Below are 19,155 nucleotides of genomic sequence, written 5' to 3' on the forward strand. Positions count from 1 at the left end.
CCATTGATTAAAAACATTAGCAATTTAATGAGAGCTTTTGGGGTGTGGACACAACTGTATGAATTGATAACATTGGTACATATTGATTGAAAATGTATTTCAGAACGAAAGAAATATAGTGCTGAAGCAATGAAATTCCTTATCTGTTAAAGACATGGTTATACTCTTGTACTAATATCTAGTTTGTTAAAAATATGATAATGCTAACACCTACCTCTTGGGTTGTTTTGACGATTAGATGAAATAACACCTTGCATAGCACTGGCAGGGTGCCTGAACAGGTAAGTACTGAATGACTGACAGCATGAACAGGGAACACAGAGCATCTCTTTATGGTGAACAGTAGAGTCTTTATAACCTCAGAAATTAGATTCAGTACTCACTAAGTACTTACTGGGCACCTACTATATTTCAGGTACCCAAGTATCACAAATATTTATATTTATGATAGTGAATAGCAAATTCTGCTTTCCTTAAGCTTGGAAGTCATTTGATAGTTCACTGTTGGGAAGCTTAATATCTATTGGATCACAAACACTCAGTAATGTGAGTATTTAAAATCAGGGAACCTATAAAAATTGATAAGATTTTATTTTCAGAATAACTATCCTGATTTTGCTAATGTGATTTTCTTCCTTTTTTTTTTTTTTTTTTTTTTGCAGAATCTAGCTATCAAAGTGAAATAAGGTAAGTTTGAGATCACACCAATTTTCTGAAAATAAAAAACAAATGAAAACCAACCAACACAGACACACAGAGCTGTGGGATTTTAGGATTATGTTACTCAAAATTAGGTACTAAAAAGGGACAACTCTGAAAAACACATATGCCAATCACAAACTCATAGGGCAACATTAATTGCAGAATAAAATAGGTGGGTTCCTACTGCCTAAGTTTGACTTGCTCACTTAGGAAAGTGGAGTGGAATTTAGTTGGTGTCTGGCATTCGCAACTCTTTCCACAAGAGGACACTCTGTACTGTGACTGTTGGCCCTCCTGCTTTGAGTCAAGGCTAGAGATGTGAGGGCCATTTCAGGGATGTCAAAGAGCCAGGCAGAGGTCCTGCTGGAATTTCTGGGGTGGTAGAGACAGTGAGACCAGCTGGGTGACTAAGGCAATGAGACCGAACAGGCAGACAGATTAGGAGTGTTCACAGCTCACTGTTCAGGGCGGAGGGACAGAGAAATTCCTGCCATCCTCACGGCTGTCCAGAAGTAACTGCAAGCACTTTTAAGGTAACTATGTCAAGCACTTACTAAAGCCAGTTTCAATGTCTGCAATATTTACATAATTATAAATACACTCAGGGGAAGGATTTTTAGACAGTGGTGATTTTGTTGGGGGTGTTAAAACCCCATCTACTTTTCAGTATTTTATTAGATAATTTTAATATGTAAAATGTTGTGATTTAAAATATCTTCCGGCTACATGTGGTGAAGGACGATGTATGTAATCATCATGTAACACATACCATCCATTTTCCCTCCACCCCAGTCACTCCCTGGTGATAACGTGGGTTCTCTTTCTCTGAGGATGTCACAAAGCAGCAATCTGAAAATGCACCTCCTTTGGGGCCTGACTTTGGGCAAGAGGAGAGGAAGGAAAACTGACCTCTGTAATTATACTGGAATTTCTCTCAATTGCTATCACCAGCAGGGTGGCGGTCTGAATGCTTCTGTTCGTCATTATTGACTGTGTAATGTCAATTCTATTCTCTGGGATCTTAGGTGATTTCAAAACGTAGTACAGTGATCAACAGCTCTTCAAGGCAATGGGTAGAGAACAGCAATAACAATGGCAGTAACAATCGTGACATAAGTAGCGACAGTAAGAGCCAGCATGAGTGCCTAGCATGCGTGCCAGGCTATTTCACACTTGGTGGAGGTTATCTTCCTGAATTCTCCCAATGATTTTATGAGACCATTTTTCCATTTTGTAGATGAAGAAGCTGAGGGGTATAGAGAGGTTAAGTAACGTGCTCAGTATCTCCTGTCCAGAGAATGGAAGGGTCCGAATGTGAACCAGCTGACCTTGCTCAGGGCCTGAGCTCTTGTCTGTGTGCAACTCTCACCCTTAGATCCAAGTGTATTGGGCCCAGGGAAGAAAAATGGGGCAGCTCACTGGGCCCCCGTGTTGTACCTGTTTCCCCTCCCACTGGGTCAACAGTGCTAACTCTAGCTGCTCACAGATTTCTACTGCATTAAAAGAACATATATATATATATATATATATATACATATATATATATATTTCGTATATATATTTTTCCTATAGCATCAATGCATGCTTATTTTAGAAAAAATTTTTTAAGTAAAGATAGTTTATAAAAAATGGTTTTAAACTCACCCCTAATTCTATTGCCCAGAAGTAACCGTTACCTAAGTACGTATATATTTACACACACGTGTGTTCACCAAGATACACACACACGTATATGTTCTGTGAAATTTGGATCATAATAAACATCATTTAATATCTTTGTCTCCTCACTTGACACTATTCTGAAGATTATTTCTGTTGACAAATACTTGCCTGCAATGTTTTTGTTTCATTTGCTTAATAAAGTTTTTTATTAAAATATAACTATAGAAAATTACACAAATCGTGAGTACGTAGCTTGATTAATTTTCATAAAGAATGTGGACCTGGACTGCTGATGCAGAACTAGGACACCCCCAGGACCCCAGCCCCTACTCAGGCCTCGATGAAATCATCTACTGCCTCTTCCTCAAAGGTCATGTCTTCTGACATCTATCCCCACATCCCCAGAAGTTAGAGTTGTATAAACTTGATATAAATGAAGTCATGTGATATGTCTGCCTTCTTGAACTTCAGGCTGTGAGATCAATCATATTACTGAATGTAGATGTCAGTGGTTTATTACTATATGATACCAAGTAAGGGGCATATAGGCAGTTGATTTTTCCATTTTACACTTAAAGGGTATTTGGGACCGTGACGAACATTACTGCACTAAGCGATCTTGTGTGTGTCTTTTGGTGACATGTATACCAGTCCTCATTCCTGTTTTGTATTCTGTTGGGTATAATCTATTAGTGCAAGCTGGGTCATAGGACAGGTATATGTTCAGCTTTAGATGATGTTACCATACAATTTTCAAAGTAGGTGTAGCAGTTTACACTTCTACCAACAGTGTATGAGAGTTCTCACCTGTAATAATTTTTACAGGTGGCATGGAATTCCACTTTAGCGATGCATTGTCATTTATTTTACTAGTTCCCTACCTATGGCTGGGCACCTGTGTTTGCACTTTTGCTAGTATAAATAGCTCATGAATGAACATTCTTTCAGATAAATCTTTGCACATACCCTTGCGTATTTCCCTTGCTTATTATAATCAATTCTTAGTGGTAAAGCATAAATATTTAAATATCTTTGGGTATCCATTGCCAAACTTCTTTCCCCCGGGAAGCTGCACCAATTTTTGCTTTATTTCAGAGACTGGCATACTTCTTCTATCAAGGGCCAGATGGTAAAACTTTGGGGTTTTGTGGGCCACATGGTCTCTGTCACAACCACGCAACTCTGCTGCTGTAACAGGAAAGCAGCCATAGACAATATGGAAGCAGAGGGGTTCCAGTAAAACTTTATTTAAAAAAACAGACAGGGAGCTGGATTTGGCCTGTGGGTCATAGCTGGCCAGCTCTGCTTTATTTGGTCACTGGTGTCTGAGAGTTGAGTACCAACCACCTGGGGACTGGAGTCTATGGACCTATCATGATAAAGTTCCATTTCTCCCCATAAGAGGAGTGTGCGAGACACAGGGCATCTACACAGCCGTGCTGGTGGCTGTGAGGGTACATCCCGTTGCTAGCCACCCTCCAGAGGCCAGTGCCTGAGCTTCGGCCTCGTGGTGAGTTCATCGTGTGTGAATGCTCTGGGTGGAGTAGTGAGACGCGAGCATCCATTGCTGATTAACATTTGGCTTTTTCAAATGGTCTAATTCTAGGAAATCTGCAAATATGAAGACAAACAAAGACACTTCTGGGACAAAGTTAAAAAGCGGGAATGAAAACTATGGCTACAGTTCAGATGAGCCGGGGACCACAAGTGAGTGGCCAGGTGGGTGCAGTGGAAAGATCTGGAAGGGAAAGTGTCGGGAGAGAGGCTGACCCATCAAACACCGGCTTCTGAAGGCGGCTGCCTTAGTGGTTGGCGGTCATTATTTGGGGAGTAATTTTTAGCAGAAAGAGACATTCCAGAACTAGAAATATTCTAGGAGAAGATAACAGTCAAAACCCACCTATTTGTCTAAAGTTTAAAAGAAATCGAGGTGGAAATCTAAGAGTTTTTTAAAAATAATGTTTTTCTCAGTGTTTTCTCTCTTTTAAAAAAATGCTTCTACCTTAAAATGTGTGAAAAGGCATTTGAATACATTGAGGGTAACTGCCCCCAAACTTCAATTAAGTCTGAAATTCAGCAAGAAATCTTTTCCTCTTCAATCTGACAGTCATAAGAGGCGGGGGGGGGGGTGTCTCTGAAACCACTGTCACTAGTGAGGGACAAGGGTAGTATCTGAACCAAGATCCTTTTGAAAGCAGTTGAGAGAAAGAGAGATGGTACAAATTACCCCTTAGCGGTTGGGGAGGGAGACTGGCCCTCACAAGTTGCCGGCAAAACAAATTCCAGAGATAGAGTTTTGGTTAATTGATTCTTACCGAGAGGCTAGAAAACTTTTATTCACTGAGATTGGGACTCTATTCTTGGCAACCCCATAATTTCCATTTTTCCGTGGCTGTCTCCTATGTACATTCCAAATTGTATGCTTCAGATTTAAAAGAATTCCACAAAGCATAGACAGTTTCCTTTGATAATCTGATCAAAGCCTCTTGCAGAATTTCCTGTGATAGAATATTTATTCATTAATAGTTTATATGATTAATTAAGTAGCTTGACCCAAATCATGGCCCAAACTGAACCTCTCTGGCTCCTTTTTTTCCCCTGTGTTTATTTCCCTCGATGAGCCATTAAAGCTATGGATTCATCTTGTCTCTGGATGAGACTAACCTGTCAAGAAAGGAATCGATTTTGAGTCCTTTTGCTATGTTTTTAATTTCATTAGAAAGATAAAGTTCTAAAAATATGTACCCTCAAGTAAACTTAAAAAAAAACCGTTTGTGGTTACAGATTATTGATGCCAGGGGTATACATAAAAGCAAAGGTATTTCTTTATGGATTGGAATTGGTAGAATAGGTAGTGTGGCTTTGGTCACTTGTGACTCTAAAATCATTTTGCTGTTGCAGAGACCGCTTCTCTCCCTGCAAAGTCCTCTGAATCCAGTGTTCCAGAACAACGTGTCAGTAGGCAACCGTATCAGGTGATTCAGACATTCTTCTCCCTTTTGGACTTTTTTTTTTTGGCTACTTAAAAACCCTTCCCCTATGGTAGGTGATTACGTTACATTCATGATGGACAAACGTGGCCTTTGCTCACCTCCAAGTCAACGGGCCAGCATGGAGGAATGGGGCTGGAACACGTAGTATCTCTTTGTAGTGGGCTTTTTTGGGAAAGACCAGAAGTTTAGTTGGGGGGCTGGTAATCTTGAGGTGTCAGTTAGACGTCCACACAGAGGTATGGGGCGTGCAGATGGATGTGTGAGTCTGGGGCTCCAGGCAGAGGCACGATTTCAGGTGTTCCTGGTTGCTAGGCAACTTTTGATGGACACCTCCTTCCAAGGGACATTAAACATAAAGAAAACCATCCATCAGGAACCGTGAGGACACCGTACGTTCATTTTCCAACACTGAGTTAGCATTGGTTGTCACTCGTGAATGAATTCGAGTTCATATGCAGAAAATATGACTCCTTATATCTAAAAATCATAGTAAACAAATGTGCGTATAACCAGGACCATTTTCTGGCCTGTGCATCTTCAAAGGAGAAGTACTTGGATGCAATTCTGCCATAATGTCCCCAGTGGGTGTTTTCCCCATTTAGCTTTTGGGAAAGCCAGACTCACAGATTGGTTTTCCGGCAGTTTGCTGGATCGGGTGGCCTTGGCTTTGTTCTGCCTTGGAGTTGCTACTGGCCTGAGGGGCTACTGCTGAGCGTGTGCCTTCGAAGCCCCATCTCTCCTTCCTGGCGTAGATGTTCACTTGAGTTTCCAGGCGGCTCCAGGCTGTAATATTCCTTCCTGCGGTCGGGATTCAGCTCCATACATACAGCTTGCCAGTGATGTGTGCCTCCCAGGCCTTTGGGGGGAAGGGGAGCTTTGACTGGTGCTCAGCCATGTATCGGGAGGAACAAAATGATGCTATTAGTGGCAACCAAGGTAGCCAGGCGGGAAGACGTATGAGGGGTCTTCACAAAAGCAGATGGGCCTACGTGACAAATTGTGAGCCCCTGGTACGAGTTCAAGCTACTTCCTCAGGCTGGGTGGCAGGGATATAGAGACATAAAATTCTTCCCATCGAGGCTGCTCTCTTGGGCACATATATCTCTTGGCTGTAGAGATGCAACCGTTTCCCCTTCGAAGGGCTGGTGGCTTGACTAAGAGATGGTGGGTGAAAGGGAGTCATCGCTGGGCTGTGAAGGATGTTTACTGTCAAGACCCCCCGACTGGACCTGAGTGGGGAATGCGGTCTGATGAAGTGGCTCTCTCTTCCCCAGCGCCAAGCATGGCCACTCCAAGAAGACACTTAAGCCAACCTTTACTTCCGTGGCCTTTCTGTGGTTACCTTTTTCTGTTCTGTGTCTTTCCACCTGACAAGCCACAGTGCTCAGGTCTGCAGTGGAGTATGGGGCAGGTGGAGATACAGAAGAGGGTCATGTCAGTTGATTCCCCTTGATATAAGTGAGGAGAAAGGGGAAGTCTAGATGCATTTGGATACAGGAATGAAGGATGACGTTTGGAGCTCTGATTGGATGCTCCTAAGCTTGAAGTGTTGTTTTGAAAATATACAGGGAGAGAAATTTAAGAAGTTTCTGCTACTTAGACATGTAACCAGTTAAATAATCTATTGGTGGAAAAAGCACAGTGGCCATTGAGGTGCTGGGCCCTGGGGGCTGGTAACACACATATCCGTGTTTCTTGAAGTGTTTGTAAGGCTACTAGGGAAGCAGGGCATCTTGGCCAGAGCACCAGGGTCCTTAAGAAACAAAGAGGATGAAAGGAAGATGAAATGTTTTTGCCTGGGCTAGAAACTGACAAATGGTTTTTAAATAGCTGGATTTTTCTAAGCAAGGGAACTTGGACAAGCACATTTATGAAGAGGCCTGTCTTTGGTCATTAAGCAAAGGGCGCCTTGCCGGTGTGGGCCCAGGCACTGTGTCCTGGATGCCCATTTGAAGAACCTGAACGTGGGATGTACTGTGAGCTATGCTTCCCGTGAGGTAGTTAAAGGAGGAGGGAGCAGACAAATATCACATAATATCACTTCTGTGTAGAATCTAAAAAAATGATACAAAAGAACTTATTTACAAAACAGAAATAGACCCACAGACACAGAAAACAAACTTATGGTTCCCAAAGGGGAAAGGGGGAGGAGAGACAAATTAGGAGTTTCGGATTAACAGGTACACACTACTATATATAAAATAGATAAACAACAAGGTCCTACTGTATAGCACAGGGAACTCTACTCAGTATTTTTTAATAACCTATGAGGGAAAGGAATCTGAATATATATACATTGGGGCTGGCCAAAAAGTTCATTTGGGTTTTCTGCAACATCTTATGGAAGAGCCCGAACGAACTTTGTGGCCAACCCAATATATGTAACTGAATCGCTTTGCTATACACCTGAAACTAACACGACATTGTAAATCAACTGTACTTCAATTAAAAAAAAAAGGAGGGAGGGAAGAAGATGGTCAGTAGAGGAAAGGGCTGGGCCTTCAGTAGGTCTCTTCTGTGTCCTTATTCCAAAGAGGACATAGTCCTGCATGTCATCATCTGGCCACTGAAGAGCCACCAGGTGGTCAAGCCATAGCTTGTAGAAGCAGGTCCAGGCGACCCTTAGCCAGAGGTTCCTTTAGAACTTGCCAAGGCCAGGCCTGCAGCCCAGCCTGGTCTGTATGGCCACGCTCCCTGCTGTGCAGGCTCATGCGGACTTTCCTCAGGACTCCTTAGGCCACGGAGCAAGGACAGTGCAATCTGTGCTTTCTTTCCTCATAAACTTTCTCCATGTGCAATGAGCTTTGCTCCCTGGAGGGCCCAGGACAGGAGAGCTCTTCAGAGCCCCGTCCGTTGTCCTTTCATCCTGCCTTCCTCTCCACTTGTCTCCGTGTGACTCATTTTGTCCACTTTGCCGTCCTTGCTGCTGTGGAGTGTGGCCACCCACGTGGGCCTCAGGGGCCCAGAGCAGGTGCCCAGCGAGACTCCTGCCTGAGAAGCTGGCTTGTTAGAGCTCAGGGTGGTTGACTACAGATGACACAGTTTTGCAGAAAATCTGCGCTCGGCTCAGGTCCCGAAAAAGTTGTCAGTTAAACCGAGAGATCTCAAGCTGTGAGTCAGCCTGCAGCAAAAGCACAGCCCAGGCCCCATCACTGTGGAGCTGGTTGGGTCAGATGCAAGTCCTGTGGGCGGAGACAGGGTGTGCATGACAGCAGCTAAGGCTCCTGCTCTGGGTCAACAGGTCTCACTCAGAGCAGCGCCATCTTGGCTTTGGCAAGTACAACAACTCACAAGTCCACGTGTGCGTGTTCTCTCCACGCTGTCTTCTCTTCTGCTCGGCTGGTGTCTTATTTGCCCTCTGCATCGCAGGAGGTCTTACGTAGTGGACGGCCATTGACTACACACAGTCTGGCACAGCATTCATTCTGGGCATTCCTTACACAGTAATTCCTTCCAGTGGAGAAGGTTCTCAAAGCCCAGCATTGTGCTGTCACCAATAGGGCGACACCAGGAGCCCGTGTGCATACGGACTGATCACCACAGTGAAATCATGACAAAAAATATTATTTGACAAACATAGACGAGGATGCAACATTTTGTTTTGAATCCCTGAAGAAAGATACATGATTCCAGGTCAAACTGCCATTTGGCTCCTTTGTAATCTTGGTCACTTTGGGTTTTCTTCAAGGCTCTCTCGTTCAAACATGATCCAAGAAAGGGGAAACCCGAAGGGCCTGGGGTGCTTAGGGGACTCATCGCTGTGGCCTTTGGGATGTCCAGTCTCTTGGCCCCCACCTGCAGACTTCCTGTCTCAGTAGAGCTGGGGAGGTAGCCTGGGCATCTCTGCATTTTAGAGCCAGCTGAGGGGGCTCTGACACGTGGCTAGATTGAAGCGTTATTGGCTGCCTTACAGTAAGATGGCAGTGGGGCTTGCAGGAGGGGAGAGTGCGACTTTACCAAAGATGGACTTGCCTACTTTGTCATTTCACCCCATCCAGTACTTATGATTTGCTCAGAGTCCCAAGGTATTCATGGTAACCACACTGGGCAGAGGCTGTACTGGACCCCTCCCCGGGGTTGATGGTGCCTGTACTCTTGCTGGCGTCATGTGGACTCCCTTACAAGGAGAGAAGGCCCTGGAGTCTGTGGCCGTGTCTGCTCAGAGCTGCGCACAGTCGCTGAGGAGAGGGCGGTTTTCGGGGTCACTCCCGCCCAGAGTTCCACCACCTGTGTCCATCCGCAGCCTGCGTCTTCATCATGCATTGCCAAGTATGATTTAAATCACACCCTATGCTCAGCAGTTACTCGAACAGGAGCCTGGATTCTTAATGCTTTAGGAAGGGGTGAAACCCCGTCGCCACGACACCAGCCCCCCACAACTCTCACTCCTCCGACATCCTTCCCGTTAAAGTCCGGAACACCAGAGGCCCACTCTGCTGTGGGGAAGGGCAGCATGGATGTCGTGGCGAACCTCTTTTCTCAGATCTCCAGTTGTCTCCCGACGCTTTCGGTGCTGACCGTCCTTGAAAACGTCAGAAGGGGTGAGGGCTCAGCTCAGAGAGAGTGTCATCAGGGACAGTGTCATCAGGGACAGGCTGTGGGCTGGAGATTGGCTCCGTAGAAGGCCAGTCACTGTGGTCAGAGGCCACAGGGGGCCATGGCTGATGTAGGCCAGGGCCATTGGGAGTTGCTGGCTTGTAAACCATGGGAAGATGCCCCCGCTAGCCGCCTGGAGCACCTCCCATGCTCATCTCTACCTCTCAGCCCACTGCCTTGCCAGGGTGCCCCGTGAACTTGGGGCTCTTTACCAGAGGCTGAGATGGAGAATCCTCATTCCTATAACCAATGGGCAGAAATGCGGGAAGTGTTTCCTGTATCCTGGGTATCAAAGAATGCTCACTGAGCGTGGAGGTGCAGCCAGCACCTAGAGGCACACTTATATGGGTACCTGCTCATCGAGCCGTGGTCCTCAGTACAGAGAAGCTCTTTGGGAGTGGGGGGAGGGCTTGTTAAAATGCACACTCCTGAGTCTGTTCCAGAATTTCTGGATCAGAATCTCTGGAAGATACGACCAAAGAAAGGGCATTTTTACCTTGTTCCCCAGGCAATCTGCTTTAAGGAAATTGTTTTGTGGCTCAGCGTGAAAACAGACATGTATTCACGTAGAAACACATAGAAAACAGACACGTATTCACGTAGAAACAATGTATTGCATTGTTTCTAAGGGAAAGTCATTCTGAGTTTTGGGGGTTTGCTTACATCTGTGCATTTGGAATGATCTGTGTTCACAACCCCACTGCATGGAGCTTGCTACAGAGCATGGAGGATCTGAGATGCTTGTGGTGGGGCTGTGATGAAGATCAAATGGAAGCGTCTCAGCACCGGAATATTCCATAACCACATGGCACCATAGCTGAGGAACACTTTTTAAATCTCCCGTGTTTTAGGTGGGTCTAAGGCACATCGCATTCAATATATATGAAGGATAGAAAGAGGATTTGGGGCTGTAGAGACCCCAGAGCATGCACTACATTTTAAGGAGGCTCAGAAGGTAAAAAAAGAGACTGATTTTACAAACTGACATTAAACCAAAACATGGCACTTTTCTACACTGATTATTTCTATCCTGGCTGCATCTCCAGTTAGCATTATATAACACTGACATTATTTTCCAGACAAGAATTTCTGTTGGTGAAGTACAGATAACGCAGGAGTAACCGCCCACGAAACACACTGGCACAAAACTAATAAATAAAATCAGAAATTCTTTCTGAAAATTACAGTTAATGGGAAAGGGAAGCACCTTTTATTTTGATAGGAAGTCATAGGGTTTGCAAATACTTTGCATCATGATGAATATTTCAATCAAACGATCCACCTTTTCCTCTCCTTGACTCGCTGTCAGTCCATTTTTCTGGTTATTTCAGGCAATTCTGTGTCTTTCCTCCTGACTCTTTCAGTTTTGGGGGGTGAGGTTATGAATAACTTGAAACCTGGACGATGTCTTCCCTGCTAATCTTTTCCCCATTGAGGTCAACAGAAATAAACTCTTGATAAACTTAGAAAACAACAATGGTTGGTGCAACCATGTCATGGGGACAAAAGGCAAACGACAGCAAACATCCCAGGCATCATCACAGCAGAAGCACCGCCTTTATGGTGCGATGTAGCCCCATCAGACCTGTGGGGCTACATCCTTGTGTGATGGGGAGTCAATGAATTAAAACCATGAGTCAGCGTGATTCCACCCCCAGACTTGCTGACGTTCCATTGTGATGTAAATTATTTATGGTGCCTAGTTACATTATTTAAGATGTTAAATGCAGCTCGGGTGCCCTGGAGTCGGAGTCGGCATTCTCAGGGTGGCAGGAAAATATGCTGCATGTATTGTATTTTATTTTAATTATTTATTTATTTTTTATGTAAAGGACTGATGACTTTTAATTAATTAATTAATTTCGTTTTGGCTGCATCGGGTCTTTGTTGCTGCGCACAGGCTTTCTCTAGCTGCGGTGAGCGGGGGCTACTCTTTGTTGTGGTGTGTGGGCTTCTCACTGTGGTGGCTTCTCTTGTTGTGGAGCACGGGCTCTAGGTGCACGGGATTCAATAGTTGTGGCACACGGGCTTAGTTGCTCCGGGGCATGTGGGATCTTCCCGGACCAGGGCTCGAACCTGTGTCCCCTTGCACTGGCAGGCAGATTCTTAACCACTGTGCCACCAGGGAAGTCCACTGCATGTATTTTAATAGGGCAACGCTCTTCCACAGGCATTGGCCCCTCAGAGGAGTGAGTGGTCTGCTTGATAGTACATTTCAGAATGTGAGAGCCAGGAACACTGTCCGAGGAGACAGGTGGGTGATCGACACGGAGTCAGTTCTTCAGTTTTGCTCCTTTCCTTTAGAAAGAAAGTGTACTATTTAAAGAAGGGTAGAAATATTTTACATTTTCATACAATGGTGAGAATTTCCATAGGAATATTGAAAAACAAAACAGTGAATCTTTACTGTAATTTGCCTTCATACAAACACTGGATTCTTTGAATTGGATCGCTCTTCAGGCCCTGTACTTGGGAAACATCTGCAGTGTGTGTTATTGAAAATCATAGAGGAAGGACCTGTGTTAACGTTTGTGCTCCTCTCTGCACCCTCGTTTTATCTCAGCTGACGAGTTGAGCGTCCTTCTCAAGTGTGCTGTTATGATGATCTCGACCAACTCAATCTACCCTTTTCTTTCTGTCTCCAGGGATCTGATCAGCACCAGCTGGGCCCAGCAAGTCGCCCACAGGTTTCCTTTAACGTGGCCAGTCCTAAGAAGGTCAGGAATGTGACTTTGGTATAGTACAGGCATCCCTTTGGCTCCACATGGCACTTGGCTGATGACCTACATCGCGACGATATCGTCAGTGCTCGTGATGATGTCATCCCTGCTCATGACGATGTCATCATTGCTCACAATGGTGTCGCCATTGCTCTCCATCATCCTATGGCTGGGCTCCAGCTTTGCCAACATGACCTAGAAGAAGCGATGTTGGCATCATCGGAATGGATATTTTATGTGGAGGGAAGGAATCCATTTTCCCAGCTTCTAAAGTGGAATTTGACTTTTAAAATGTTTTGAGATTTCAGTGAATTCCATAGTTACTAAGTAAAAGCTGCAAATTCATCATGATCGTGCTTTTCATCACTCAACACTCCTGCTTGCTGACCCAACAAATGGTAGATAAGTCTACATCCCACCATGACATTTAAGAAGTTTTTATTACCTGAAATCCTATGAAGTGATATTTATGTATGTTTACTATGTGGGTATTATTGCATATTATCTGTGAAAAAAGGATAAAAATTAGGATCAATCAGACATCTAAAATTGCCCAGAATGGGGAGCTCCCTGGTGGTCCAGTGGTTAGGACTTGGCACTTTCACTGCCATAGCCCGGGTTTGATCCCTGGTCAGGGAACTAAGATCCTGCAAGCTGTGTGGCGTGGCAGAAAATAAAAATAAAAATTGCCCAGAAAATCAGAACTTATAGGTTATAAGTAATTTTAAATTCTAAAGCTAATGTGTACCTTGAGAAATATCTCATTATTGAATATTGACATGAAGACATTCATTTTTATCTGCTCCCTCATCAGTCTTGTTCTCTTGTCCTCGGATGAGTTAGATGTGGATTATGTTTTGTGGGGGACATACTCCAGCCATGAAAAAACTGGAAATGGGCAATATGTTCTTTCATAAATAAAAGGGAAAACACCAAAAAACTTGTATTGCTTTTCTTAACTCTTTACTATTCAGGGGGTAGTTTAAAGAATCATAGAGCTTAGGAACCAAGAATTTTCCAAGAAACAAAACAGAGACCTCTATAAATTTTTTTTTCTTTTTTCATGTAGAGCTTTTCAGTGTATTTTGCTGTCCACCCCATCACTTCATATTTAACGTAGAGGCTGTTATTTGTCTGTGCTCTGCACTGGTTGGAACAGATTGCTATGATGGTCAGTAATTAGCAACTGCTCTGGGCCCCCAGGCCCAACCACGCTATTGCTGAAGTGGAATTTGAATTTTTTTTTAAACATTTTTATTGGAGTATAATTGCTTTGCAATGGTGTGTTAGTTTCTGCTTTGTAACAAAGTGAATCAGTTATACATATACATATATCCTCATATCTCCTCCCTCTTGCATCTCCCTCCCTCCCACCCTCCCTATCCCACCCCTCCAGGTGGTCACAAAGCACCAAGCTGATCTCCCTGTGCTATGTGGCTGCTTCCCACTAGCTATCTATTTTACATTTGGTAGTGTATACATGTCCATGCCATTCTCTCACTTCATCCCAGCTTACCCTTCCCTCTCCCCGTGTCCTCAAGTCCATTCTTGAGGTCTGCGTCTTTATGGAATTCAACTTTTAAAAGTGTTAAGATTGTGGTGAATTCCTTGAAGTTACCCGGTAAAAGGCACAAATTCATCGTGATGATGTTTCTTATCACTCCACACCGCTGCGTGCTAATCCAGTGGTAGAGAAGTTATACAGGCAGACCTTGGAGATGTTGCAGGTTCGGTTCCAGAACACAGTAATAAAGCAAGTAACAGGAATGTTTTGGTTTCCCAGTGCATGTGAAAGTGACATTTACACTATACAGTAGTCTATTAAATGTGCCCTAGCACTATGTCTAAAAGACAACGCACAGACCTTAATTAAAAAATGTTTTCTTGCTAAAAAATGCTCACCATCATCTGAGAGTTCAGTGAGTTGCAATCCTTTTGCAAGAGCCACATCAAAGGTCACTGATCACAGGTCACCATGTCGATTGAAAAAAGCTGTACAGCCTAAAAGTTGAGAATTATGTTTTACTTGGCAGACTTTCTGAGGACTTCAAGCCTGGAAGGCAGCCTCTCAGTTAACTCTGAGGGACCGCTCCAAAGAGGGCAGGGTGCAGCCAGGATATATAGCAGTTTTGCAGCAAAGAGCAGGTAGTTGGAACATCAAAAAGTTACTGTTAATTAAAGAAAACCAGACACCTCCGGCTAAGGGATTTAGTGCTTTTCTGTGTATGGGAAGATGCAAGAGCCTGGGCTCATTGCAATCATTCCTTCGATGCGCACCTCAGCTCTCTGGGGCCAGCATCGTCTTCTTTCCCGAGTCCCCTCCGGGGCACCGCCTGGCGGGGCTGCAGTGGCTGAGGTCTTGATGGCTGCACCACCCTTTGTTTGCCGATATGGCAGGCAACGTTTTTCATCCACAACCATAACGAGTATAATAATAATGAAAAAGTTTGAAATATTGCAAGAATTACCAAAATGGACTCAGAGACATGAAGTGAGCAAATGCTTTTGGAAAAATGGCGCCGATAGACTTGTGCTGGGTTGTCACAAACCTTCGATTTGTACATAATGCAGTATCTACATAGCACAAAAAAGCAAAGAGTAATAAAACAAGGTGTACCTGCATACTATCATGATTTTTAAAGTATTTCTTCATCATAAATCACATTTAGTCTCTACCCTGGACCCCCTCCTATGAATTGACAACTAACTCAAGGGGTATTTGCTGGTACAACGTGGGGCTGTGTTCTGTTTTGTACTGTTCTGATTGGTCAGTGCCCCTACACTACCCACTCTGATTGGGTGGTGTTCCTGTTTTATAGGTTGTCAAATATTTTGTATATGCCCGCTACTTAGAGGATCCTAAGAAAAAGATCACCTCTTCTAAGACTGTGTCCCTAATGTGAGGGAATTGGTCACTATTTTCTTTAGAGTAGAACTAAAATGCAAAATTTCGAAACACCATGAATATAGCTATATCACTTTTGTCACCTACAAATCGGCACTTGCCATCTAGATTTACAAGGATTAAATTATGAGCCACTGCAGCTGCTGACCTTCAACACCTTCTGAAAGGAGTTCAGGAATGAGGCACTCTGTGCTCTAGAAAAAACTGGCAGAACAGGCCTTCAGGTAGTTATTTTCAGGAGATGATTTTTATGAGCCTAATTCTTGTATCTCCGCATATCTAGAAAAGCACTAAAATCCTTCATGGTGACGTCTGCTCCTCGTGACTAGAAGTAACCTTCACGAGACGAGCAGAAATCTTCTGCAAAAAGCATGTACTTGATGGCATGGACTCCCCCTTCACCAAAACCACATATATACTGACCTTCCCCACTACCTCTCTGGAATAGTTTCTCAGAGCTCTCTGAGATGCTGTCTCCCGGGCTATAGTCCTCATTTTGCCCCAAATAAAACGTAACTCACAACTCTCATGTTGTGCATTTTTTTTCAGTTGATACTTTCCAAAGAGTCCTTTTTATGAGAAAAATTGACAATTCAACTGCTTAAAAGTGAGACTCTTGTTTATTATAATAACTTCTTTACTCCCTGTCAATGTGATCCTGTCTCCTGCCACCATCCTTGAATGGATACAAGTCAAGGATAAAGCCCAGAAGGTTCAGGAGACCTTCTGGTCTCCTGTTAAGCAGAGCTGTTCAGTGAGTGAATTCCATATTCTTTTCTTCATAGTTTACTCTCTCCAAATTGCCACAGAACACGGATCCTGAGACAAAACAAATGTCATGTCATTTACGCTTTTTGTAACCTTTACAGAACCTAGCATTCTGGAGGCACTGAGTAAATATTGACCTCAAACAAGTCAATACTGGGAAACACAGTATATTGAAGTATAATGAATATCTGCCATCTGCCTGCTATAAGAATCATATTCTTATGGTTATTTTAGAAGTCGGTGGGGGGTTGCATGTAGAATACAGTTGAACTTCAAGTTTTAGACTTTGGAGAACAGTGCCGACTGATCTTCATAGAAATTTCTTCAATTTGCTATGTGCTTGGTGAATCAGTCTATAATTTTTTTTTTCATTTATCAGGCTTGGGAAGGTTTCCTGTGTCACAAGTAAACAGGTTCTTTCTTATAGTAGCTTGTTCTATGAGTAAGTTTTCTCAAAGGGACCACTGGCTAGTTTTTATTTTGCAAGAGGTATGGAAATTTTACAAACAAAACTATCTAGAGTTTCTCTGTCCAATACCATAGACATACGTGGCTATTTGCATTTAAATTATTTGAAATGAAGTAAAATATAAGATTTATTTCCTCAATCCTACTAGCCGCATGTCAAGTGCCCAACACCACGTCTGGCTAGTGGCTACTGTATTGGACACGCAGATTACAGCCTTCATTGTTGCAGAAAGTTTTTTCTGGACAGTGCTGACCTAGAGCTAGCTACTTGGAAATGACCTAGATGTGCCAAGGGTGGGCTGTTTTACACAAACACGCAATCCATGTTTTCTCTCAGTGTTATGTCTGTGTACTTTCCAGTTTCTATTTAGGAATCCTGCAAACCCCAGGGCAGCTGTCAACTGATAATGGGATTTTGCTGATGTGGTAGATTTATCTCTCACTCCTGCAGTGCAGAGAGCTGAAGCAGGCTCAAGGGGAAGGGGTGAAAGGAGTCAAAACATCATGGCCAAGGGTGTTTCTCTGAAAGATAGATACGGCTCTCTGCTAATAAATGGCTGATGAAGGCCCAGATATATTTAAACAAATGTTCCTCAAAGCCTTGAGTCATAAAATGCTACCCAGGGAGACCACACCTGTCCATGCTTCCAAGGGTCTTTGACCCTGGTTATGCTGTCAGATTCCAAGCCTGTCCTATGGAGTCAAGGATCTTTCATCATTTACTTACAAGTAGGACTCAAGTCATAATGTCAACACGTTGAAGGTAATTGGAGAGGTCCAATAAAAGCACTTCCTTTGCTCTATGTGGCCCTGTTCTTGGAAAACAATTAGGGGCATTAAAGCTGCGTTGCCAATTCCTAGGCAGTGATGACCTCAAGGTGAATGGATGCTGCCGAGGGTACAGGAGATGCTGTGTCAGCATCTGGGCCTGCCATGTAAGTGAGTATGATGCCCTTGGGGAAGAACACGTGTCCTGTGCAAAGAGGGAGGAAAATCCTCTCTGTGGAACAGTTGAGAACATGGAGTTCAGAGACGAGAGGACTGGGTGAGCGGCAAGACAGGAGGGAGGGTTCAAGGGCACGTAGGATGGGATAGATGGCGGTTCAGCAGGCCTGTGAAGGATGTGTATGTCTGAGAAGCTGTCACCATCCATAGAGCTGACAGGGTAGGAGAGGTGGCCAGCCCTGTATGGAGAGGGTCTCTGATGGTTGCTGGGCCACAGGTAGAGGGACACAGCCAAGCTCTGAAAAGCTGGCAGGGAGGGAGTCAGGTGACAAAGAGGCCACCTCCCCACTCTTCTGCTCACCAAGCCCATCCAGAGCCAGGGGTACAGGGAGCCCACTGATGGCCTCCACATGGGATGGAGAAGGGCAAGGGCAGCCAATGAATGGGAGAGGCAGGGAGAAGACACCCAGCCAGGAGGGTTTGGCAACATTGAGGAAACAAATCAAGGCATGGAGACGTGCCTTGTGCTCGTGACATCACGGGGAAAGATGTTTTGCCTTGTTGGGTTCTGCTTTTTCCTGTCCTTGGGATGATTCCATTTACCAAAAGAGGACACACATGGGGGGAAAGGAATTTGGCTGCATTGAACTTGAGTAGGTCATGTCTTTGGTGACACATCAGTAGAACAAAGGGATTGAATTGTGGACCCCTGAAGTCCCTTCTGGTGTTTACCTTTGTGGAGATGTTCACACACAGACACACATGCACACATACGCCTGCCCTGTCTTCACCTGACATGGCCCAGTTCTTAGGCCCGAGGCTGCCCTGCTCTGAGTGCGTGCAGGCCTCCCTCATCCCTGCAGCCTTTGAGGGAGCTGCGTTCCCCTGCAGATGGTAAATATTTAATTCTCACCCTGCACAGCCTGTAAATCATGCCACAGGCCACGGCCTCGGATGAGACTCACTCTCCAACATTTATGAAGCAGGTGCCCTGGCTTCTCAGCCTGGAAAATGCAGAGTTTGGGGTAGCAGGCTGGGTCTTGAGCTGAAACAGCCCCACAATTGTCTTCCTTCTTTTGTTGAGTGAGACGTTATTTCTAAAACTACACTGAGATTCAGAACCCTGCGGGCTGGTGGGAAGATTTGTGAGAATCATCGCTCAACCAATGGCTTCAGAATGAGAGATTCATGCTTGGCCTCGTAATCATACTGTGTTGACAAAGCAGAAATTTCTTAAAATTCCAGTAAAGTCTATGGGGAAAATGTAGTACAGAATGTATTGATTACATTTCTCTACAGAAACCTTAAGAACGTGGGATGTTTCGCAGAGTAACTTAATTTGGGAACTCTTGGTAATAACTGTTTCAATTTCATGGCTAATAAAGTCTGTGGTAGT

At 44.2% G+C, this 19,155-nt stretch overlaps 1 protein-coding gene across 1 annotated transcript in view; it reads left to right on the plus strand.

Moving 5' to 3' along the window:
* IGSF5 (immunoglobulin superfamily member 5) overlaps nucleotides 1-12,694 on the plus strand; it is a 77,461-nt gene extending 64,767 nt beyond the window's left edge. The window contains exons 6-9 of the mRNA XM_065875916.1: nucleotides 663-687; nucleotides 3,971-4,071; nucleotides 5,266-5,339; nucleotides 12,599-12,694. Coding sequence (XP_065731988.1) covers nucleotides 663-687; nucleotides 3,971-4,071; nucleotides 5,266-5,339; nucleotides 12,599-12,694 — 296 coding nt within the window. The remainder of the gene's footprint in view (nucleotides 1-662; nucleotides 688-3,970; nucleotides 4,072-5,265; nucleotides 5,340-12,598) is intronic.
* The last annotated feature ends 6,461 nt before the right edge of the window (nucleotides 12,695-19,155 follow it).

Source organism: Phocoena phocoena, chromosome 4 (genome assembly GCF_963924675.1).
Source record: "Phocoena phocoena chromosome 4, mPhoPho1.1, whole genome shotgun sequence".
Lineage (NCBI taxonomy): Eukaryota > Metazoa > Chordata > Mammalia > Artiodactyla > Phocoenidae > Phocoena > Phocoena phocoena.